General features: G+C 41.1%; 1 protein-coding gene across 1 annotated transcript in view; it reads right to left on the bottom strand.

The window, feature by feature from the left end:
- Positions 1 to 9048: 9048 nt before the first annotated feature.
- Positions 9049 to 24922, bottom strand: part of ZEB1 (zinc finger E-box binding homeobox 1) — a 47723-nt gene continuing 31849 nt past the window's right edge. Inside the window, exons 7-8 of the mRNA XM_018563438.1 lie at positions 14867 to 15047; positions 9049 to 10517 (exon numbers count right to left, since the gene is read on the bottom strand). Coding sequence (XP_018418940.1) covers positions 9985 to 10517; positions 14867 to 15047 — 714 coding nt within the window. The 3' untranslated portion in view covers positions 9049 to 9984. The remainder of the gene's footprint in view (positions 10518 to 14866; positions 15048 to 24922) is intronic.

The raw sequence follows: 24922 nt of genomic DNA, 5'->3' as shown, positions 1-24922 counted from the left end.
AGACAACTTATTGAAATTGGAATATTACCTATTCATGGTATCAAATCGAGGCGGGTCTCTGTATCAGGTGGCTGCTGCTGGGTCCTCGCAGCTGAGGCCCCTGTGCTGCCCCAGTATTTGCCTGGTAGTTCCGCCACTGCAGGTAACGAAGGGAAGGGGGAGGAGTCCGGTGACATCACGGACATCGACGTCAACGGACTCCTCCCTCCTTCCCTTCGTTACCCATCACGGACAACTACATCACCCGACTCCTTCGTTAGCCGACAGAGCCACTCGGGGAGGGGGGGAGGAGTCCGGTGACGTCGATGTCCGTGACGTCACCGGATCTCTGACGGAAGCCGGTCGAAGAGGTAAGTACTTTGATCGATCAAAATAATTTTGATTGATCAAAGAAATTAACGATTAATCGACGGATTAATCGTTAATTTCCGCACCCCTATTCGTTTGTAATGGTTAATTGTGACCGTTAATAATATACCATCCATGGCAGTGAATGATGGGTGGCAGTAAATGATGGATGGCAGTAAATGATGGATGGAATATTATTAACGGTCACAATTAACGATTAGGATGGTGATCCATCACCATCCTACTCACCAGACCACTGAGCAACACTCCCTTCCATCACCATCCTACTCACCAGACTCCTGAGAAACACCCCCTTCCCTCACCATTCTACTTACCAGACCTCTTAGAAGCACCCTCTTCCATCGCCATCCTACTCACCAGACCACTGAGCAACACTCCCTTCTATCACCATCCTAGTCACCAGACCCCTGAGATACACCCCCTTCCTTCACCATCCTACTCACCAGATCCCTGAGTAACACTCTCTTCTATCACCATTCTACTCACTAGACCCCTGAGAAACACCCCCTTCCATCACCATCCTACACACCAGACCCCTGAGTAACACTCTCTTCCATCACCATGTTTAGTTTGCATGGACTCAACCCCTGCCCCTTTTTCTATTCTGCTTTGCCTTTCCGACCCTGTGTGATGACCATGGGCTGCTGATTGTGACTGTACATATAGGCTTTTTCTTGTATTCTGTTGGCCCTGGCTGTAAATGTCTGCCTCTCAACCGCACTCCTTTTCTGCTCCTCTGATTTTTGGCCTGTATTCGACTACAGTCGTGTTTCACCACTGGAATATTGGTGACGCTTCTGCTCTTTGTCTGCAATTCCTGATCTCCAACCATTACCTGTGCTGTTCCTCTAGGCCTTTAATCTCAGATATCTGTTTCTGCTTGGACTTAGATATCAACTATGCTTCCTCTGCTTTAGGAGACCTTAAAAATCCAACAAATCACCAGCAGACTCTCCTCCCCAGATACTATTACTAAGAACTGCCATATTGTCTCCAAAATCCCTGTAAAGTCATAGATATTTTCCCAAATGCATTTTCATGTTTCTCCAACAGTGGTGGAGATCCAGATGAATGTTCTTTATCCCTCCACTACACAGGTTGTCACCAGTTCTTCTTTCTGATATAAGGCAGCTATACCAAATGATACTTCCAAAATAAACACACTTTATTTTGGGGTCAGATTTCGGTGGGTTGTTCACTTCAAATTTCAATTCAATATCATGTCTGCTGGCAGGAGATAACTATAAGTACCTGTCAAGTTTTTTTTAACATAACTGCACAGCAAGCTAATCTTGTGGCTTGTCCCTCCTCCGCACTAGACAGTTATACAATGAGCACAATGTCATTTCTCCATACTGTGTTCTACCTCCCAATGACGATCTCACTTCAGGGATTGGAAAGCCTCTTATGAGACAAATTAGACCACATTATGGAAATTGGTTTTCTTTCATTTAGATATTCTATCCTGCATTTAGGAGCGTTTCCGTCTTTTTGTCAAAAAGTGCACCATGCAGTGGGCACAGGCATGAAAAAAACCCATCAATATAATGGCCAACAATTAAAGAAAGCCTCTATGGAAGATTGCATTGCCAACAGCTTCTTCTAAAAATGCTAGTTACTTGGTTGTCTTTCTGATCTAATGACATTACTTTCTTATGCCATGACCCGGAATAAGTATGCAGAGGAGATCTGACTTAATTCTGACTTTCTAATTTGCATACTTGTTTGGGGACAGTGGCTCAAATTATGAATACAGCAACTGCCAGACAGCTAGCATTCTCAGAAGGAGATCAGAAATGGCAGCCTCTCTATTACTCTAAGTACAGGTTCACTTTAAAAGCATTTATAAATAGGGATTTAATGCAATGAGGGTATGGTGTATATGAACCTCTAAGCTGATATGCTGTAACTAAGATATTATTGTAAGGGTTGCTTCAATTTGACATCTTGTGCATAATTTACTTATATATACACATATACTATATTGTCAAAAGTATTGGGACAATACAATCCAAATCATTGGATTCAGGTGCTCCAATCACCTCCATGGCCACAGGTGTATAAAATCACACTGTACACTTTTGGGATGAATTAGAGCGGAGACTGCGAGCCCGGCCGTCTCGTCCAACATCACTACCTGACCTCAACCTGATAGAACACTTTTGGGATGAATTAGAGCGGAGACTGCGAGCCAGGCCTTCTCGTCCAACATCACTACCTGACCTCACAAATGCGCTTCTGGAAGAATGTTCAAACATATCAAGGAATAATCACTACTGTACTGCTAAAAACGGGAATCATACCATAAATACATAATAAGCAAAAATAATGTCCCCATGTACAAGGCTTTTAAACATTAACACATGTATATCCTTTGGGTAGCTTTTGCTCAAGAAATTTCCCAGGGACCATACAGAGAGTAAGAAAATCTCCCGAATGGGAATCACTGGCTGGAGTGAAAACCTGATCTTGACTTACACTCTTAGAAAAAGTTCTGGACACAAGCTTTCTAGCTGAACTCCAGGGGAAGCATATATTATCTAAATACAATCGTTGTATTGTTATTTGAATCTTGATGTCCTTTGTGTATTTATTCCACATCTGTGCAGTCATTCAGCAACTCCTATACTTTGCATCTTTGCCGCAGCTTCCTGTAATGAAGACCGGTCACTGTTGCTCTCTCTCCATTTGCAGGGTGACTGGTCTTGTATCTGGCCCTTCCTGTAATTTTCTGCAGACAGCCGGTAATGGGTGGACCCGGGTGTCCCTCCCACAGCTCTGCTCTCTGCACAGCCCAGTAATAATGCCATTTTTACAAGGAAATATCTGCTTTTTCAAAGGCATTTAAGGTGCGCTAAGTGATATACTGTATCCATCATGACTACTGAGGAATATATCTAAATTACCTTATTTGTTTCTGGAGTTTCACCTTAAAGTCATCTCTTCCTGATCTAGAGCAGCCTTTCTCAGCCAGGGTGCCTCGCAATTTTCACCAGCACTATGGAAACGATGCTAATCCAGGAATGGGATCCATTCAGAAAAGGATGGTTATGTGCTCCCATCCAGGCCTTCTGCACCTCCCACCATCTGCCATGCTGTGATGGTAGGACTCTGATGTGAAGGGGGCTTCTGATATTAGGGGGGGAACTCTAATGTGAAGGGGACTCTGATGTAAGGGGGATCAAGATGTGAAGGTAGGCTCCTAGTGTGAGAGGGGAGGACTCTGATGTGAAGATAGGGGGCTACTGATGAAAAGGGGCTGTGATGTGAAAGGGAGATTCTGATTTTAAATGGTGGACTCTGGTATGAATGGGGTATCACTTTTTTTTTTTTAAGCATGGGATTCCCCTAAAAGTTCAAAGCAGACCCCTATCTGGGATAAGGGTCTAGTATTGATTTTGGAGGGGCCAAATTTTTACATTTTAGACTGGGGTGTCTCAAGATTTTGCATACTTTTAAAGGTGCCATGATTGATAAAAGGTTGAGAAACACTAATCTAGAGTTCCTGGAAACCTTCTATAGAGTTGTAAGCAGGACATTGAATTTAGAAATAAATATGCAAAGTGAAAAATGGAATATCCATGTGTGATATGAATTTTGACATATTGTTTGGAAGAATGATCCTTACATATTTCGGAATCTACCAGGAACTGAATCTGGTAGATGCTAGTTTTCTCTAGCTCAGCTAGGAGGTTCTGTCCACTTAACCAGTGGTGCAACTCCCATTTAGAGATTATATACATTTGCAGTGACTTCTAGCTGGACTGTAGTTCTCCTTTAAATACAAATCTAACCTGGTAAATATATGAAGTTTCAATATACGGCACACAGACATCTACTGCAGTGCCTTCTGTTTGTATGGTTATGGAAATTTCTTGTAAGCTGTGATTCACTTCATTCACATTAAGCTTTTGTGACATTTTCCATGCATCAGTCTGTGGTCAGCCTTCTAACAAAGCATGGAATATTTAAGATACAGGATTATCAAATCTTCATTTTCAGCAGAAAAGTTAATGACTTTCATGAGTTCAAGTTGCTGCTTTACTCTTAAGTTCTATTAGAAACACAATTACATGACAGGGAAGCAAAGGCTTAAAAATACACTTTTTGTGTATTTGCACTGGATCGCATTGCAGCCGGCCATGCGCGGTGCGATTGGCCGCACGGGAATGCTAGGCACATCCGTGCCTGCAGTCCGGTCCAGTCAGAAAATATGCTGCAAGGACTAATTTTTCTAACTGGACCGGACAGCAGGCATTGATGTGCCTTGCGTTCCCATGCGGCTGATCGCATTGAGGCCGGAGGGCATGGCTGCTGTGCCATTCACTTCACCGCCATGCCCCCTCCAGCCCCACAACAAACTGAGCCGGCCGCGATGCGATCCAGAGTGTTCGGGCCGCAAAGCACTGAGCATGGTGTGAACGAGGCAATAAAAAAGATCCACTTACCTGCACTCCATTGATGCTCCTTGCTCAGCTTTGTTGGCAACATCGGTAGTGATGCCACTTACTCGGTCATGTAATGGTGTTCAGGCCTTGCGATTTACTACCTGGCCTGGGCTCCATCACAGGTGCCAGGTATTCACACCATTTGTGCTGGAACAATGAGCTGTGAAGGAGCTCTGCTAAGGTTAGTTTAGGGGAATTGGGGAATGCCTTTGCAGAGACATTGTGGTTGAAATACAAAAGGCAAATAGGCTGTTTGATTTGTAAGGAAATCTGCACTTTGCAGGGGAAGTTTCCCTTTAGCTTGGTGAATGTGGTGAAATGTCACTTAGCAAAGAATACCCAATCATGCTTGCACATGATTGGGTGATGGAAGTCAGCAGAGCTTCCCCACATTCACTAAACTAAAGGTGAAACTTCCCCTGCAAAGTGCAAATTCCCTTGCAACGTGAACTACCTTTTGCAAATCAACCCCACAGTCCTTGTATGACAGGGTTTCATTACATTTCCCTCAACAGCAAGAGATTAACAAATCAGCTCAATTGTCTTTGGTAGTTAGAGGTCTGCGATCCCTCATGAACCTGTAAGAAATAAAATAGGTATTTCTGCCTTAGGTGAAGTAGTCACGTGAAGCACAACCAGTCAAGATCTGACAGCTGTTCAGAATAATGTTCCTGGTATGTAATGAAGCTCTCATTAAAGCTTTATTTAGCTGATATATGCATTGCAGTGTTGTGGTTTTGGCACTTATGTACTTCCTTTGAAAACAACATCTTGAAGGCAATCTCACTACGGAGACTAGTGCTCTTCTAAAACAATATCTAATGCTTCAACAAATTAATATGGTCACAGCAATCTGATGGTGGTTCAGGAATGCATTTATTTGCCTAATGCAGATGAGTAGAATTGTTATACATCCAGCACTGAGTTCTCCGTGCTGCCGAGCCCCGTTGCATCTTTATGCTCTACAGCTATGAGGACAGTTGCTCCAATAATTCCTGCTGTTCATTTTTTTCTTTGAGACTGGGGATTAGAAATGTAAAGTAATCCGGCACTTGAGAAAATACACATACTGCCATTATACAGCAGAGCAGTTTCATTGTTGGCTCCTTTAAGCCAGTTGCCTACTTTGTTTGTTTTTCCCTTTGATCAGGTAAGTACAGTATATCCCACTGTATTCCATCTTACTTCAAAAGCTGTTCCTGGTAAACTCGTATATTCCACCCTATTTGGAGAGAGTTTGATGGCTACAAACAATGGTACTTATTTCTGGTAGGTACATTTTTGTGGTAGGATTGATGTGGGATGTTAGAATTCACACAGCTTCCTGCAATATTACATATATATATTGAAACTTTATGTAATGTTGGGGAGAGTGGCTTCTTGACACACATTTGGCCTGTTGTTGCTGACATTTTGCTCCCATTTTTGTCCACAGTTCCAAGTACTTGTTCCAGCAGGTTAATGTGACACTGAACTCAGGAGTTAAATCTTAAAAATACATTAATGTACCTTAACTAATAACAAAAATGTATCACTCGGCTGTAGATCCTCAAATCATCTCTGAATTGGTGCTGACACTGTCCTTCCTCCTGGAGGATGGCTACTTCTGTTCCCCATGGTCCCTGTGTGTGTTGTAAAGTAGTCACCGCTCCAAGCTCAATCCCGTGATGGACTGCAAACTCAATACAAATTAGTAAACTAAACATGAGATTGTAGTCCATTATGGGAGTGAGCTCATAGCGGTGGCTACTTTACAATGCACACAGGGACCACGGGGAACAAAAGTAGCCCCACTCCAGAAGGAAGGACAGTGTCAGCACCAATTCAGAGATGATTTGAGGATCTACAGCCGAGTGATACACAAATAAAGGTCCAGTATTGTTAATAGTTAAGGTACTTGAATGCAATTTTAATATTTAACTCCTGAGTTTAGTGTCACTTTTTTGGCCATAGTTCTCTTTAGGGTCACAGGAGGATGTTTACTATGTCCTCCTGTGACCCAAAACTCAGCATATGCTATATGCTGACAATGCAGAGCCGCACTGCGGCCAGGAAAGATCCTGACCATATTGTTGGGATCCACCCCACTACTGGATTGACAGCTCTAGAGGCAGAACCAGCTGTGCCCGCCCCCTCCCGTGTCTATCCCTACAGTCAAGCACTGGAGCATGGGAGAGGGGAAATCCCTGGAGGGAGCAATGACTGACAGTCACCGCTCTCTGCAGGGAGATCAGGAACTGAGCGATCAGCAGTATGTGATCGCTCAGTTCTCAATCTGTAGAGCCGATGTGTGATACTGAAGCTGTGTATTTCACTCTCCCTATAATTCTCCTTTAATGCATGTCACAAAACAATCATCATCTCAGACTTGTCTCATGAACATGATTGTCACTTCAACTGCCTGCAAACTCTTCAGATCTCAGTGCATTCGAGCATCAATCCATGTCACAGAAATGTAGGCTCTTCTGAACACTGAAGTGAGTCCCACCTAGTACTAGATAGGCATACCTCATAAACCGGCCAGAGTATGAATGTTAAATGAGGCTGTGTTGCTAGGGACACTATAGAAGAGAGCTCATTATTGTATTATGTATGGCATAAAAACATTCGGCAAAATACAAAGAAACAATACAAAAAAAATGACCTCCCTATAAATGTTGGGTAAACTTTTCTGGTTTTTCTTTTTCTTTATCCTCTCAAATAAACTTGATAAGTCGAGAGCTATACAATTATTGGTTTGCAGGTCAAATCTTTTGTCAAGGAAAGTACAAGTGCTCAACATTGAACAAAAATCATTTTATTTTGAAATAATGAAATGTATTTATGAATATGTGTTCTCCTCACTGTAAAATGTCTTCGGTTGTAATACTATTTTGACCAGTTGCTGGTGAGTTATATCAATCACTGGTAGTTAGGTGTTTTTTTTTCTGCAGCTTTTTAGCATGTCATACATAACATCCTCTACCGTAATAAAAGATTTCCCTACCGAAAACAGGATGGACTTTCCCTCTACTAGAATTGACAAAAAAACGAATAAACCGTGTTGTGTACAACGTTTAGCAGCACAAATACATGAATAAAATAAGACATAAACAGACATATACTTGTTGATGTATTTTATTGTGAGAGAGGGAGCTTGGTAAAAAACTAGAAAATGACTATGATATAACAACGAACATAAAAAGTTATGTTTTGTTGGTTTTATTCCCTGCCAAAAAAAAAAAAATACAAAACAAAAAACCCAAACAAGAAAAAACATATGGATACAGGAACTAATTGGCACAAACATGTTAAACTTTGTTCCCACTTCCCAACACTGTTTCGTAAAGTTATCTAATTTGGCTCGCTAAGGACAGTCATTGTGGTGATTAACGGTAATCCGAAATAAACTGCTTGGCTTCAAGCCACGTGTCTCACAGTGAATTTCAAAACTTGGTTTTACATATCAAAACCCAGATAAACGGGAACAAGGATTTGATTGCAAGTGGAAATCTAATACATTCCTGTCTCAGGTTACCTGTTCTACAGTCCAAGGCAAGTATAAATGTTAACATAACACTGTTAAAATCGAATCTCAATGCAAGAGAACCATTTGTAACTCTACTTTAAATCTTATCAACTTTCCAAAATTTCATACTAAAATATATTATTGTATTAATACAAACTACAGTTTTATACACTAGACTGTGTAATAAATAAAGAAATATAAAAATAAGACACATAAATATAAAAGTTTTCTAAAACTAAAAAGGTACAGGTCAGTAAGAAGGGTATTAATACTGCCAGGGCTTTGAAGACATACAGTACAAAAAAAATGTTGCACAGACCTATAACTAAATGAACTTAAAAATAATACTGATAGGTAATTTTTTTTAGCTAACACCATTAACAAACACGGTCTATAATAGTTAGCATTTTGGAGCAAATATTGGCATTTCTATTTTAGTTTTTCACAAGAGGACCATTTAAAAATGTCTTCCTATGGGTGGGTCCATATTAACTTTTTCACTGAATGTAAAATATTTTTTTTTAATAATTTTAAATACACAGAAAAAAAGAAATATTTTTGGATTTGGCCATTAAAAGAACAAACAAGGAAGAAAAGGAAAAAAAAAAGCAAACAAAATCAAAAGCTCTATTAAAAGAAAGCAGAGAAAATGAAAAAACATGTCGAAAAACGAAGAATGGAATTGGGCATTAAAAAAACCAAACAAATATTGGCTAGCTTTACGAGGATACCAATACCAGAAATGCTAGTGATTACAGACCACCGACAAAGGCTAGTTCCAGCCTTTAAAATACTGAAAATGGCACTTACAGCACAGAAGGTCTTGCATAAGGCCAAAAGGAGATACATAGCTTTAAATCCTTCATATATGTACTACATATTCAAGCAAATAGGAACACTGATTTTTGCAATTTTTTCCCCAGAATAAGCTGTTAAGTCCCTGCAAAATGGAGCTTCATGAAAAATAATACTTGCAGTTTAACCTCATTGATCAGAACACACCTTCTACTCCCAAGCTGCTGTCTTCTTAAGGCTAAATGTATGCTGTAACTTAATAACTTTGCAAACTATATCAGCTATAAAACTCTACCTTGTCTTGGACACGGCAAGGTAGTATTAACATTTTAAAATATGCATTATTTGTAAAGGAATTTTGTAGTGCAGTTATACTCACATTTTTTTTTTCTTAATAAAATAAAATACTGATGCAGATTTAGTAGATGTCTGTAACGGTAATAACAATAACAAAAGGAAAAAAAAAAAAAAGATAAAATTTTCTCTCAAATGTACAAACTAACTGACACGATAACAAAACATAATACTGATAAAAATAAATGTTTCCAGATGTGTATATGAGCAGGATGGGTAGGTTCATTAAAACCTGATTCATTTTTAATTGCAGAGTCATATTTCTATATATATCTTTGACAATACTTGTAACAAACTGGATTCCTAAATGTTAAAATTGCTGTGAAAAATTTCTAAGTTTGAGATTCAGGCACACCTGGATTTTTTCTTCTTTTTTTTTTTTTCCAACACAGTAGTGAACAGAAATCACAGTATATATGCTACTGTGTTTCAGAGAAAAAGCATGTATAATATAGAATAAATTTCAGTATAATGTCAAGAGATTTTCCATATTGGAAAAAAAAATACCAGCTAAGGGTGGGCAGCGTCATTTTCTGACGCGTCATTTTCTGTGACTTCTGATTCCGCGTTTTGACTTTTATCTACACATTCTTCATCCTTCGAAGTACCTTCCGATGGTCCTGCTTCAACCTCCAGTTCTGCCTCATCTGAATCATGCATCTCCACACTTTCTTTTTCTTCCTGTCCATCATCTGTATCTTTTTCATCATCTTCCTCTTTTTCGCTGTCGTCTTCCCGTGTTAAGCTCTCGCGCTCATCAGAGTCTATCTGAGATGGAGACGCTTGGGAATCTACATGCTCGTTGCTTAGGGTCTCTTGCAAAGCTTCTTCTTGCTCTGTGCCATCACGTTCCTCTGCCTCCTTCTTGCAGTATGAGTAGCGGTGATTCATGTGTTGGGAATAGGACCCAGAGTGTGAAAACCTCTTGCCGCATTTATCACATTGGTAGGGTTTTTCTCCAGAATGGAGGCGCATATGCTCAATTAAATGGTGTTTGTGTTTGAATGCTTTTGTACAGATTCCACACTCGTGAGGCCTCTTACCTGCAAGATGTAACAAAGTACAGATGTGAGTGTTAGTTTAAAGATTGTTGGCATTCTTTTTGTAGGTAAAATACACCCAAGGCAAAAACACAAAGAAGGGAATTTATCAAAACTGCTGCAGAAAAAAATCTGGAGCTGTTGCCCAGGGCAACCAATCAGCTTCTCTCTTTCAATTTTAAATTGAACAAACTGAAGAGAGAAGCTGATTGGTTGCCCTGGGCGACGGCTCCAGATTTTGTCTGCTCCAGTTTTGATAACTTCCCCCCCAAAATGTTTACATGTAAAATGTCACAGAGGTCTGAAATCCTATAGTCATTAAATCCTCATTATCTGAATGACCCTACAGTTGCAGGATGAAATAAAAAGTATTTTTTTACAAAAGTGGATAACATCCTTTGGGAAACCGGTCACTACGGGCAAGATTCTCTAGGGAGGAAAAGTTTGCTGTATTTCTTAAATAGGTCCCTGAAAGACTATGGAAATGTGGGCTGGCTAAAGTAAGGTTCTATAAACACACACATTGTATAGCACAGAATGTCCTGACATCAGGTCACAATCCCATCAAGAAGCAATGGAAGATGCCTTCCTGACCTGGCTGCATTTGATTGTTATAAAACTTAACAGATTAAGGGCCGGTGCACACCACAAAGTCTGCGTTTTAGAGTGTTCGGCCTATGGAACGCAAGCCGGCCGGCTCCCTGCGTTCAGGGGAGGGAGGGGGCATGGGGCGTGGTGGTGTATTGAAGTCAAATGTACCGCAGCCGCACACCCCGCCTGCAGAGCGATCGCCCGCAACCGGAACGCAGGGATATTAGTACCTGCGTTCCGGACAAGTGCGATCTGCAAAAATAGTGCTTGCAGTATTTTTCCAGATCGCACTGGACCGGAACGCATGCACTAATGTGGGTGCAGGCAATCGCTCTGCAGGAGGGGGACATGGCTGCGATGTCATTGACTTCAATGCACTGCCACGCCCCCTCCTGCCCCTGAACGCAGGGAGCCAGCCGGCTTGCGTTCCAGTGCATTCCGGAGGCCGAACGCTTTGGAACGCGGACTTTGTGCTGTGAACTGGCCATAAGGGTGGACCTTTCTAACTTTTGCACACCTGCAGTGTTTCCTTGCAGTTGACTGATTGACTAAACTAATTATCTAGTGTCACACAAAACTGACAATATTCAATACTCTTGAGCCACTGGCAGTTAAATTCTGAAAGTCTTAATTTCCACTCATATTTGTCCAAATCAGATTCAGACTTTCAGTACTAGACCCAAACTCTAGAACTGTGCAGGGAATAATGGTAGTTGACCAAAAAATGCATGTAGTCATCAGTTTTGATCCCTGCTTATGTATACAAACAACCTATATATGTGGGTGAATACACTACCAGTGGGCAGGTAAGTCTCTGTTACATAGGAACTCAGAATATGGGGGTTGGCCCTTTCTAGAGACGCTGTCATTCTGCCCTGCATGGGCAAGGAGACAGTATCTCTTTAATGGCGGCAGAGAGGTAAGTGGGATATATGCACTGCACTCCAATAATCCCCAGTTGACTGATTTCCATGAACTGCCATCTAAGCGTAGTCTTTTAAACATAGCTGCCACTTCCTAAAAAAACATTCTTTCCCAGCAGGTGTCTTTGTCTATTTTAGAGTTCCCCATGGCATCTGTTCTTCCTACAGCCCTTAAATACATCATTTTATCTTTCTCTCAGATTATTTTGGTCTGCATGAAAAAAACAAAAAACAAATCACAGGTTGATAGGCAGAAATAAATGAATCTCTGAATAACAGATTAAGCAGAAACGGCATTCTGTTTCAAATTCACAGTGCAGTTTAAATCCAGTGTAGATGAGTTGCGGGAGGTTTTGCTTTCATGCATTTGTATGTAATGGGTGATTAATGCAAACCTCTGCGAGTGCCGCATAGCGCCTTTTCAATTGTCATTATTAAACTACAAAGTTTAGTGAACAAATTACATTTCATTAATTAGAAATGTGAAGAGAGAATGTGTGAAAGATGGATTGTGTGTCTAGAATACATTATTAGATGAAATATACACATCGCATAGTAATCGGCACGTGCCCTAGCAGGTGTGAATGTGTTTCTATTCTTCTGATCAAAACAGGTGAACAAAACCAGCACCGATCTCATCTGCAGCCTTCTAATTAGAGAGCTGCAAAAGGAGGAAAAATGTATTGGTGTGAATAGAAACGTGTGCTTTTGGTGGACAGGGAAGGTATACTTTCATTGTTCTTAAATAATGAGGCATTTAGGGAAGCATGCCAAAAGGTAATACAAACCATTCCCCTCATTCCATTAAAAGATGAACTCTGGTATGCACTCTTATTGCACCCAAACTTCCCTCTCTCCATGCACAGCTAAAGCAAATACATATGTTTAAATATCTTATTATTGTGCTTAGAAAAGAGCAATTCTAGTGCTAGTGGCATCACTACATCTCCTAGCTGTGCCAGGCCACCAGTAGGAGGGTTCCTCTCCAGGCAGTACCAATATATGGATGTCAATACTGCCTCGCCAGAACAAGAAGGGCCAGCGGAGCTGCATTAATATGCATCTTTTATATACGCCTGGAGTTCAGCTTTAAAAAATCCCTTGCAAACGACTCTAACAGCACTGGAAAAAGAAAGGCTGTTGGGGGACCTACGTTACCTTCCCCATTCACAACATTTATGATCCCCAAAAAGCAATGGTGCACTTTAAGCAGATCGGTCCGTCAACTTACTCTTAAAAATAAAATTCCAGTCTCCAGTAAGGACTTTTACCTTTGCTAGTCAGATATGTGCACTCCTAATATTCTGGTTTCGCTTTGTTAATAAGGGCTTAACTACCCTCATTTTGGCCCTCTGATACCTCCCATCTGGTACCATAGTGCCCAATAAGAATGTTCTTGGTGGACAGGGACATGCTGGATGGGAAGTCACACCCTTTTAAGAATAATGCGAAACCAGTTTCAGAGGGGCATACAAAGGAAGCTTTTCTGGCCATTATTTATAACAGCGAGCTCCTTGGGATGCGTGCTCTTAGGCAAACCCTTTTCAAATTCTGAACTGGCAGGCAGATTTTCTTTCAGGCTAACGTCATATATACCCTATGCCGGAAGCCCTGCCAGTCAGATACACCTATTTACCACTTTTTCTTCCTGGCTGACTGATGATTGAAAAAGAAGCAGCAGCGTAGAACAGTTGTCAACAGAGATAACTACATAGCCCTGGCAATTGTCCAGAACCAGGGGGATATGTGCTAGTTGCTAAATTTTAAATTGACCGAGCTGATACACAAGTTAGGCTAAATATAAATAAATAAAAAACAGCTTGCTTCTTATGCCATAAAACCAGAATGCGGAGTGCCCACCCAGACTACAGAACTGACAAGCTGGTTGCTACAGGGCATTGACACCCAGAGACTACGGTAGACTTGGCCCAAGTTATGTAGACCCTTTCTCACAGCAGAAACCAAATTTAGACCATAACATATTAAAGTGTTGGGTCTTAGGCCTACATTGGACTTCTTCCAGCACACAGAGAAGTATTAAGGGTCCAAAGACTATACACCTGTATTGTTCTAATATTTTATTTATGTTTAACAGTGTTGGGGATGCATTGATAGAGACATCCAAATGTATAGATGTGTTTTCTTTTTTTATGTCCTTTTGGAAGAATAGCCATTCTTACTGGTCCACCACTGAGAAGAGTCCACTGAAAAAGCCAGAGTACTGGCAACCCCGGGCAGTAGTCATGGAGACTGGCTATATTTTCAGCTTACATTATGTTATTTTCAAACATAAAGAACTCTGAAATGTAAGCTCGCTCACTAAATAAACTTATACAGAGATGGGTAAGATGTATAACATGACTTGTTTGTTTTGACCTTTGTTCTGTCCCTGGATGCACTGTCTAGATTTGCAGCATGGTACCTCATCTGACCATCAGTAAGCAATGTTCTAAAACATTCTATGTATGTCATTATTATTGATAAATGTGTGGTCTATGGGAGCTCAGAGAAAAGCAAGTAAAAGTGTAAAATTGCTTTGCTAATTAGTGAATTTTAAAGCTCTTGGGAAACCGGGACAAGTAGGCCACAGAATTGTCAATCTATGATGTGTCAATCTCAGGGTTCCCATCCAGCGCAACGCACAAACAAAATGACCCGTTCTTAATTAGGGTAAGCCCACATCCAGAAATGTATGCCACCCTCATCTTTTCAAGAGAAGATTAGATAAATATGTAGGCAGAGTACAAAAACACATTTTGTATATTTGTATAAGTCACGGGTCATATTTATAACACTGCAGAAAAGTAAACCATGAAAATAGCGGCAGTGATGACCTACCTGTGTGTTCATACTTGTGTCTCAGCAGTGAACTGCTCTTCTGAAATATTTTATCACAGAGGTCACAGGCGTACAGCCCGTTCTCGGTCTTCTTTAGCTTCTTTTTGGGTGGAGTGGAGTCAGAGTCGTTCTGGTCTTCTACATTGGAAACTCCTTCTGAACTTGTATCCTGCCTTTCATCCTTTAAAGAAAGATGAACAAAACGCACTTAAGGAGGGGGCATTGTAAAAGTCTCTTACAAAGATGTTAACCTGTTACAGACATTTTCCCCCATTTATTCTGCACTACATAGGATCTACTTCTGTGCCATCATCACTTTGTAGACATGTGGGCAGCATTAAATTGTAATGAGGATATCTCAACCATAACGTTCTTGAGAGATATTAAGAAGGCGCCATGTGTTATAAATTTGCCAACTACCATGAAACTAAGAAAATTAAATTTTGGGTGTAGCTGACCTTACCAGTAGATCGGTCTCTAGAATTGATAGCAACTGTTCCAAACACAAAACTTTCATTCAATGGAAAATGTATTGGAGATATCTTTAGACTGATGTTAACAACAACAATATGTGCCAAAAGCAATAATAACAGAGGATGGCACCAACTGTGCCGAGGCCAACTGCAAAAGCAAAACAAAGCCACCCATCTCCCTATCACAGACACGTCAGGGACATTAAATCACTGTTCTGAGTCATATGGTAGATTCGTACCATTTTTCAGAAAGAATAAAAGGGAAGCAATGGATTAGCACACTCTTTTTTTTTAAACAAAAATCATTTTATAAATCTCTAGCTACCTCATCAGCCCATCTCCTTGTGCATAAACAGCTTAAAAATTATTGGCATTTTCTCTGTGCATTACACCCTTACATTTGCACATGAAATGGACCCTGCTAAGTCTAAGTGAGCCAGTGCAGGGGTGGACAAATGAATATAACTTTCAGGAGAAGACAGCAGGGTTTTTTTTTAACTGTTTGAAGCCAGCTCCACTGAAAACAACTAGAGAAACACTCAAGACTGTCATTTTTGAGGAGTATTGGCTCCTGGGCTAGCATACAAGGGTTTTTCACAATAGTTAAAGCAGAACTCAAAAGCCCATTAAGATAAAATAAAGAGGAGCTTTTGCTGCAATACTTACCTTCAAACTGGAGTTGTCTCCTGTAGTAGATCTTTTCTGCCCCTAAATATCCTTAGTCTTCATAGTTGAATGATGACCAGCATCTTTTAGGGCCCATTCACACCTTATTGTATGTGTTATGCTGTTTTGGGCAGCCTTGTCCAACACAGTCCCAGTGCATAGCCAAGGCAATTTGCCTTATGTCCTATTAGTACAGTCCACACCACTATTCAGCAGTGGAGTGCGCTAAAAAAAAAGTAGGATGTGCTAAATATTTTAGCAGAGCAGCATGTTGCAATGTACTGTGATGCACAAAGATGAATGAATGATGATGTGCAGGTCTTCAAAGATGGGAAGCACTAATTCGAGTGATCCCGGGGATGCGCCCAATTTATGGGGTATCCCAGATCACAGGCAACATGATGCTGATTTCTCCCAGTGGAAGTTTTTTTAGCCAGGTTGTGGGTAAATCACGAGGAGCCTGAAGGCATTGCAATTAAAATTGAACTACACATTTTAAAGTGATAAGAGTATGTTTAAAAGTACAGGGCACCCTTGACTGCATAGTGCATTTTATTGCTCACCTTTTAAGTTGCATTAGTGAAATAAGTGAACTTTGCACGATATTCTAATTATTCAAGTTTCACTTGTATATATATATACACACACCAGAGGCTGATTTAATTTTTGTATACATTGCCTGGTGTCCCTTTTTTTGTCCCTAAGAAAGACTCTGTGGTTTCATGCTAATAAGTGAACAGCATAGTGTAAGTGGACTACAGGCCACGGGGAAGCATGAAAAAATTAACGGATCAGGAACTATGTTTGGATGCTAAAGCCCTGATGTAGAAGACAATCCTCTCAGCAATGACATGTCAACAGGTACACATGCAGTTACAGGGGACCTCTCAGGACATTTGTTACCTTTCAGAGAATGGAAATGCTTCCCAGTGCTGGAGGCTGCAGTGATATTTCCATGCCAGGAATTTTCACTATTAATGCAAGTCTATAAATGCAGACACAAACTGACAGAGACCATATACTGTACATTCTATTAGCAGGATCTAGGAGAGCGACACCTCCTGGCTAAAACCATGAATTACACACAACCAACAAGAAATCGTAAAAACTAGCGGTTGCTGCCATTAGTGTGTAAGCGAAGGACAAAATTGAACATCTTGCAGCTTACCAGCCCTTAGATTTGATGGCTGCATTCGTTTCCTTTTTTCCAGGCCTTTTCCTTTATTCTTACTTGATGATACTTCCAGTAACAATTCCTGTCCCAGGGTGACAGCACTCATTAACTGTGTCTATAAGGCACAATGTTGTCACCCTAGGGAAGGTCTACAGAACACCCCTCTACCTTTTCTCCATAACAGAGATGAGGTGTTCTGTAGTCCACAGAGAGAACTGGGAACAGCATCTGATAACAGTAAGCACAAGCAGAGAGAACAGCAAATTAACAGCTCACAGGTTTTTTGGCAAGATCAACAAGTAATTTTTTCACTTCTCGAGCAGATATACCAAAACCCTTTTCATGGTGTATTTAGCAAATAAAAATCTAAATGATCAAGGTTTACAACTTAGAAAAAAAAAAAAAAGACCTACAACGAAAAAAAATAAATATTCTAACGAAGTTCCAAATATCTTTTGGCCTTACAGGAAACACTGCACAGTGCTCCCACAGTGGTTGGTCCTGTGACCACATACTTAGGCTGAAAGGAAGGGTAAACGTTCAGGTACAGCTCCAGCCAGGTCTGAATCATGAAGAACATTTCCATTCATCAATATGAATTCCTCTGTAGCAAAGCTGAGGGAGGAAGTTATGACTCAAACTGTAACCTTGTAGTAAATCTGTTGCAGGATCTGTCTCACCTCCCCTGCTAAGCATTGCTCTGCTGTGCAAAACAATTGAGAAATGTCCCCCAATGTGTCAGCAATGTTGATGCAATCATTCAGTGCAGACACAGACAGTCATGGCTCACTCTGACCCTGAATGACCTGGGGTGGGAGGAAGGGTGGGCACAACAAGCTATTCCGGGCCGATTAGGAAAGAATTAGTGTGTGTATACCGGCAGCCCTCAAGAGTCAGAAACTGGCTGAACTGGTAATATGTTATATTTAATCAGCTCTGCTATCAGTAACTAAAAATATTACGTGGCCAGTCATATAGCCACTTTGTGGCGGGACGTACACTGTAGTCTCCCGTCACGAAGGGGTTAAATTGTATTGTGACTGTAATGTCTTTCTTATATTGTAAAGCGCTGCGCAAACTGTTGGTGCTATATAAATCCTGTATAATAATAATAAAAAATAATAAATCTGAGTTCTGACAAGCAAAATACTACACTATATTCATAAAAGGGTAACAGGAGCAGTCAGGTCACAAAGATCTGCAGTTCACATAAAACACCTTGATAATGACCTGAGGGACATTATAATAATTTGGCTGCCAGGTGCCAATATACGGAGTGAATGAAGTAGCACCCTACTCCATAACCCGGCATAACTGTGTAAAAGCAGCATGCCATCTACTGCCCCAGCATGACGTATAAGAATATGCATCCCATGTATTGTCAGAATGACAGGTGTGGGTGCTGTGGTCTCTCTAGGAAAGGATCCTACATACAATACACAGAAATTGATTCACTAGAGATACTGCAATGAGCTGTGACCACATTAAAGATGGCAGGTGGAGCTGGAGTCTGTGTAATTGGCTTATTGTGGTAAGTGATGGGAAGAACTGGCATAGCAGGGCTGAGTTTTATTATAATATCCTCTTTGTACAGGTGGGAATTCATGCATTTTAAGCTAGAAAGATACAAAATGTGCTACACAATAAAGCAGAGTTGTACATTCTGACCTATGAAAATAATTTGTAACCTACACAATTCATGCAATAACTTATGTTTGCTGGCCCTTTAATTTGACTTGATTTGGATTTGACTTGAGACTCATGCCACCCACAAGCTAACAATACATGCCAGTCGCACAATTTATAACTAGTCATTGTAGGAAGGTGCACATGGAAGAGCTTACAACAATACAAAATACAGATGTTTCCCAGCACACTTACCGGCTAGCCTGCAACAAAACGAACTGCCCTGTATAACAGTGTGTGTTAAAAACAGAGGTTTTACTTGCACAACTATTGTAATATAAGTGGAAGCCGCACTGACTCGTCAAGGCCCCTCTGTATAGTGTGGTCCTAACTCAATTTTTGTGAGTCTCCATATTGGAGCATATTTAAGCAGTAGATAAACTGAATGCAGGTATGTCTGGAGGGTGCCCACTCCTCAAAAGGCACAGAGACGCACTGGAGGCCAAGCAATCCAAAATGCACGCTTGGGCCCCCAGTGCCTTTAAGAAGGAGTGGGCTCCCTCCAGGCATACATAAACAAATGTTCCCACTCAGGGCCGGATTTCCCACAGCAGGGAGTAGAGGGGCAGCAGGAATGTGGAATTCCTATCTCCCAATGCCCGGGACATGCAGTCCTGGGCGCCGGGTGGGTAGTTGTTTTCTACATTTAGCCCTGATTGGGCAAGCAGAGCTAAATGCACAGCGGGGAAGCCGCCGCTTGTTTTGTACAAGTGATCCTGGTGATTTCGCTGAGATTACTTGAATGCAGCCTGCAGGTCTGCCATTCTCCATGGGGGGTTGGCAGGTAGGGAGGCGCATTGAGGAACCTGGCCTTAGGGCAGCAGAGAGAGTAAATCCGGCCCTGTTTACACTGCTGTTTACCAAAATTTTCTCTTACAGACTCAAAAATAACAAACAACAAAAACTTAAAAAATTACCAGTTTGGAAATCTGTTCTCCATTGTTCATCTCTTTACAGATAAAATAGGATCCAAACTACTGCAGATGTGTCATAAATACATCCTTAAATGTAATTTTTAAATGAAACAAATGTAAGTATATAAATATGGCCTGGCGTCAACCTATTGCAACCCTCTGTAGAGCCGAGTTTAGTGTGGTGGAGGGAGAAGCATCACAAGGATCCAGTCAGTTGTGAAGCAGTGCTCAAACGCTAACAAGGAACATGCTGACAGGAGGAGAGAGCCGAGTCATAGATGAGCTCATCAGTCTACTGCTTCTCTTATCACTGTCCAGTCACGAGCTATGGAAGGGGAAGACTTGTGAGGCCCCATTCATATTCAATTGCAATGGGTCACAGCACATGCATTTTTGTGCACTACTGCGTGCTGCGTTAGATGCCTATTCAGAATGGGCTCTAACCCCCCTTAATGCATGAAAAATCAGCTCCTGCTGCATGCAGCGAAATGCAACCTGTGCATTCTGGAGGTGCACCACAACCTACCGATTTGTGCATGCTGTGCTGCCATGTATTTTACCAAGCATCACCACAATGAGCTGATGTGAATCAGCATTTAGTGTTCAGGACTCCTTTCCATACAGGGCTGTGCTGTGTGACACGGCTGTACAAGTCTTTAGGCAGATACAAAAATCATCTACTATAACTAAAAAAAAAAAAAAAAAAAAGCCCTGTGTCTGATGAGCTCTGTTCAGTCCAAAGTGAACACTGCTTATATCATAGGCAACCATAATCAAAAAGCGTTGTATAGACTATAATTTAGGGTTACTTTTATTTTCTTTTTTAAAATGTTCATTATTAAGCTTTTTTCTTTTTTTAAGTTGTTACAATTTATAATTAGAGGTGCACCAAAATAGAAATTTAAAAACCGAAACATTATAGATCACTCCCATTCATTCATAATTGAGGATACAGTATACATACCAGGTCCTCAATTATCTACAAACACTCAGCGATCACTGAGTGTATGTATGTATTTACAAATATGCAGCGCCAATCTTGTGAATGTGCCTAACTAAGTGATGACTAAATAACGTGTACACCTCTATTGGTCCATCGACCTATATTCCAACCGTGATGAGTGATAAAAATGTAATATAAATAAATAAATAAGCGATCAGTATGTATAGGTAACTATACTATACTATACACCTTCAAAATTATCTAGTGTCCAAAGTATATCCACCAAACATAAAAAGCAAAAATCAGTGTATAAAACTATATATAAGTGAAACAGTGCAAAAATGAGTGGCTGAGTTGCGTACTCATAACACTATATATACACCTGTGTATCTGTGGTTCGGTTATTCAATAACCCTGGACAGTGAACCCCACAGTAACCCTTTTAAATATTAATATTAGTGTTGAAACACCATGAATAGTCCATATAATCCTATAGCATTCCTGGAGCACAAAGTTTATCACAATCTGTGCGTTGATGTGAGCGGTCCTGTGAAACTTGCTGGGGGTTTAGGCGAGTGCCGTACGTCTCCCCTCAAAGTGCGCACTCACCGTGATGTGATGGTTGTAGTAAGCAGACGAAAGCGCTTGTATGGTAACTCTGCCAGACCACTGAGTGTATGTAGCCTGCTCTCCTCTCTGACACACACTGTCACAGGAGGCTGAGCGAGCGGTGCGAGAGGAGAGCCCAGCCTCCTGTGACAGCGCTGTCTCCGCCCCTACACCGATCTGCCGCTGTGATAGGCCCACTGTGATAGGCGGCTGCGCGGTGTGGGTGGAGAGACACCAGCCGCTCACAGCGCTCTCCTCCCGCAGCGCTCGGCCGGCTGTCACTTTCTCTTCTCCTCCCTGGGACACAGAGCAGCGCCCAGCGGGGAGGAAAGAAACCTGGGATGTGCTGATGTATCGGCAGGAAAATGGCACTTTCGGCATTTAGCCAAAAGTGCCATTTTCGGCCGATATGTTTCGGTGTCCGATATATAGGTGCATCCCTATTTATAATGTTTTATTTTTCAAACATCTCACCATTCACAGCGATTTGCTGTGTGTTTCCCGAAGTGCGACAATGCTCAACATGAAGAATCCCATTATTTGCAATGGTGCTCCTTCACACCCGAGCATTCTGTTGCATGTTGCTTGAAAAAGTAGATGACCGTCTTTTCTGGGAGATTCTTGTGTTTCTGGCCCCATAGACTTTAATGGGAGCGCCCGAAAAACGTATGTAATTCCATACAACTTTGCCCCTAACAACCGTCTTCTCCTGTTTTGGCTACAGCAAAAACACTGAAGCCTGAAAAAACGCCTCCCAATAAAACCTGCGCTACCTTTAGGCTATGGAGCACGCAAAAAAACAAACAAACAAAAAAACTCACCTAAATCAGCTTAGGTGTGAATGCAGGTGAAACATTTAATACAGCTTAATACACCTAGGACACTGATGCTTGTGTGAATAATCACTTTTATTGCCCAATTATATGAAAAGCATTTTATAATACTCAGTGAAGATAAATCACTCCTCTGAGACGTTTAGCTTCGTGAGCAATTTGCGCTTAAGCTCTTGAGCTTTGTAAACAGGTTCATTTCAGCAACATGGTTATAATTAGTCTGGCACACACATGAAAGGGAGCCTAAATCTCCATCCGCAGGCTGGAAATCATCAGTATGAAAGGTTCATATGCACCTTACTAAATACAACTTAGAAAAATGACAAAATACACCGTCTGTCCAAAAAAAAGTCACCACTGGGATTTAGCTAAGCAAATAGGTCAAAGCCTTCCATTGGATAATAGGTCTAGGTTCAGCAACGTTATATTCCCAAAAAATGACATTAGCTGCCTACCTGAATATACTGAATGGCCAGGTTTTTCCATCAATGGATTTTTCTACCCTGATGGCACATTGGGCAAATTCCAAGATGACAATGCCAGGGTTCCTTGGGCTCAGATTGTGAAAGAGAGGTTCAGGGAGCATGAGACATCATTCTCACACATGGATTGGCCACCACAGAGTCCAGACCTTAACCCCATTGAGAATATTTGGGATGTGCTGGAGAAGACTTTATATCAGTGGTCTGACTCTCCCATCATCATAACAAGATCTTGGTGAATAATGAATGCAACTCTGGATGGAAATAAATACATTTACTATACTTCTAAGCACTTTATATGGTTGGAGAAGTTAATATGTCAAATCTTTTTGCACTTTCCTATGTGGTGATATAGAGGACTGTATTTATAACATGTGTTTTACTTTAGTATTGTTCCTCTTTTTTTAGCCCCATTATAAATATCTTGCTGCTGTTAACAGTTGGCTGCTTGCTCCTCATCCAAACTTTCCTGATTTACAACTCTCCACCCAGCAATGCTCACGCTCCCTCCTGATTGGAGAGCAGTAGCTCAGCAGGGGGTGTGTTGGACCTCGCCAGAGAGACCGCTGCTCTCACAGCAACACAGTGGTGCTTCTCTGCAGATTGCTGGCCGGAATAAAGATTTTGAGCTAGTGTGCGATTCAAAAAAAATAATTTAAAGTGATATTAAACTTAAAAAAGTTTTTTTTTATGCTTATGGGGCCAGAATTGCGTTACATTTTTTAAAATTCTTTACATGTTTTTATTTCCACCTTCTCTAATGGTATCCAAACTGCTAGCTCCACCCCCCTGTACGGGTGCCGCCATCAGCCAGCAGGCTGCTGTGGAGGCGCCCATACGTGCATGCTCACAGCCACGCCCATACCTAGCTGTGTGCGCCTATAGACACACCCCCACTCTTGCACTCAGTTTGACTGACGTAAGAAGGAGCTCCTCTACCCTCACTGCCTTCCTCAATAACCAAGAAGTTCGGAGAACCCCGAGTATCTTCCTTGTAGCGGTGAAGGATACAAGCGGTCACAGGTAAGTGTGAGGGGACAGGGTTTTAGAAAAGTGCTGGGTGTTTTTTACCTTAATGCAGTATTTTTGCTTTGATGGAGACTACAAGAGGGATTTAGATGTTATGTTAATTTGCTAAATATTTTATGAAAGAAAACAAAAGAAGAAGATATAAAAGGTCCCTTTATAAAAATGTCAGAAATCTTTAAAACAAAATCAACCAAAAACTATCATAGTTTCTAATAAAATCATTCATTGGCACTAAAAAGCCTTTTTTTTTTTGATTACCTTACTTTCACTTCAAGATCTTGTCCTTACTGCCTGGCCCCTGATCTAACAGAGGGCCACACATGGGTTTCACCTAAATCGGGATATTCAAAGCACGTCTGAATTGTGCAGGGACCAGTACATGCAAATGTACAGTGATCACATGCATAATGTTACTTAACTGTTCTTGATCTGCTATAATCAGATCACATTAAACTTAATCAGCAGCAAAAAAGTATTTAGCTTTAAATGTAGCAGACATTAGGCCATTCTTATCATCCTCATTGTAAAAAGAAAATAGTTTTATAAAAAGGTAACAAGCAAACAAATTATGGTAACATGTTCCACAATGTAGCCAGTTGACACTGGTAGCACATGAGGACAACGGCAATAATGCTGAAACAGAGGCAAATAAAGCACAATGTCCCTTTCTCCAGCCATCTCTGGGTTCATTAGGAATGTATATAAAGCAGCTCTGACAATGTAATAGATAGTAATAAGCTTGCCTCCTCAGGAAGAGCAGCTGTACTTTACACTTTATGGACCAGTCCCTGGCTGAACTTCCTGGTCAGCAGTTTTAGTGTGCCTGAATTGTTGAATGTTCTTCACCAAAATGTCTACAATAATCCAGTGGAGGCAATGATACACTATATAGACAAAAGTATAAGGGCACCTCTCCAAATATTACTAAGTTTAGGTGCTTCCAGTGAAGGCTACTGTAAAGGCTGTAGCATATAAATATATTTTAGACAATTTTGCACTTCCAATCTTTTGGCAACAGTTCAGCAAAGACCCTTTCCAACATAACTGTACCCCTTTGCACAAAGCCAGCTCTATGAAGACACGGTTTGAAGGTTTTAATAATTTGGTGTGGAGGAACTTGAGTGACCTGCACAGAGCCCTGAAATCAACAACCCTACTGAACAGTTGGAATGCCATTTGTGAGCCAGGCCCTCCCCTCCAACATCAGTACCTGAACTTGCAAATGCTCTTTTGGCTGAACGGCCACA

The sequence above is a fragment of the Nanorana parkeri genome, unplaced genomic scaffold (genome assembly GCF_000935625.1).
Source record: "Nanorana parkeri isolate BGI_ZX_2015 unplaced genomic scaffold, ASM93562v1 scaffold664, whole genome shotgun sequence".
Lineage (NCBI taxonomy): Eukaryota > Metazoa > Chordata > Amphibia > Anura > Dicroglossidae > Nanorana > Nanorana parkeri.
Note: the sequence above shows the minus strand (reverse complement) of the source record. Positions and strands in the feature narration are given on the sequence as shown.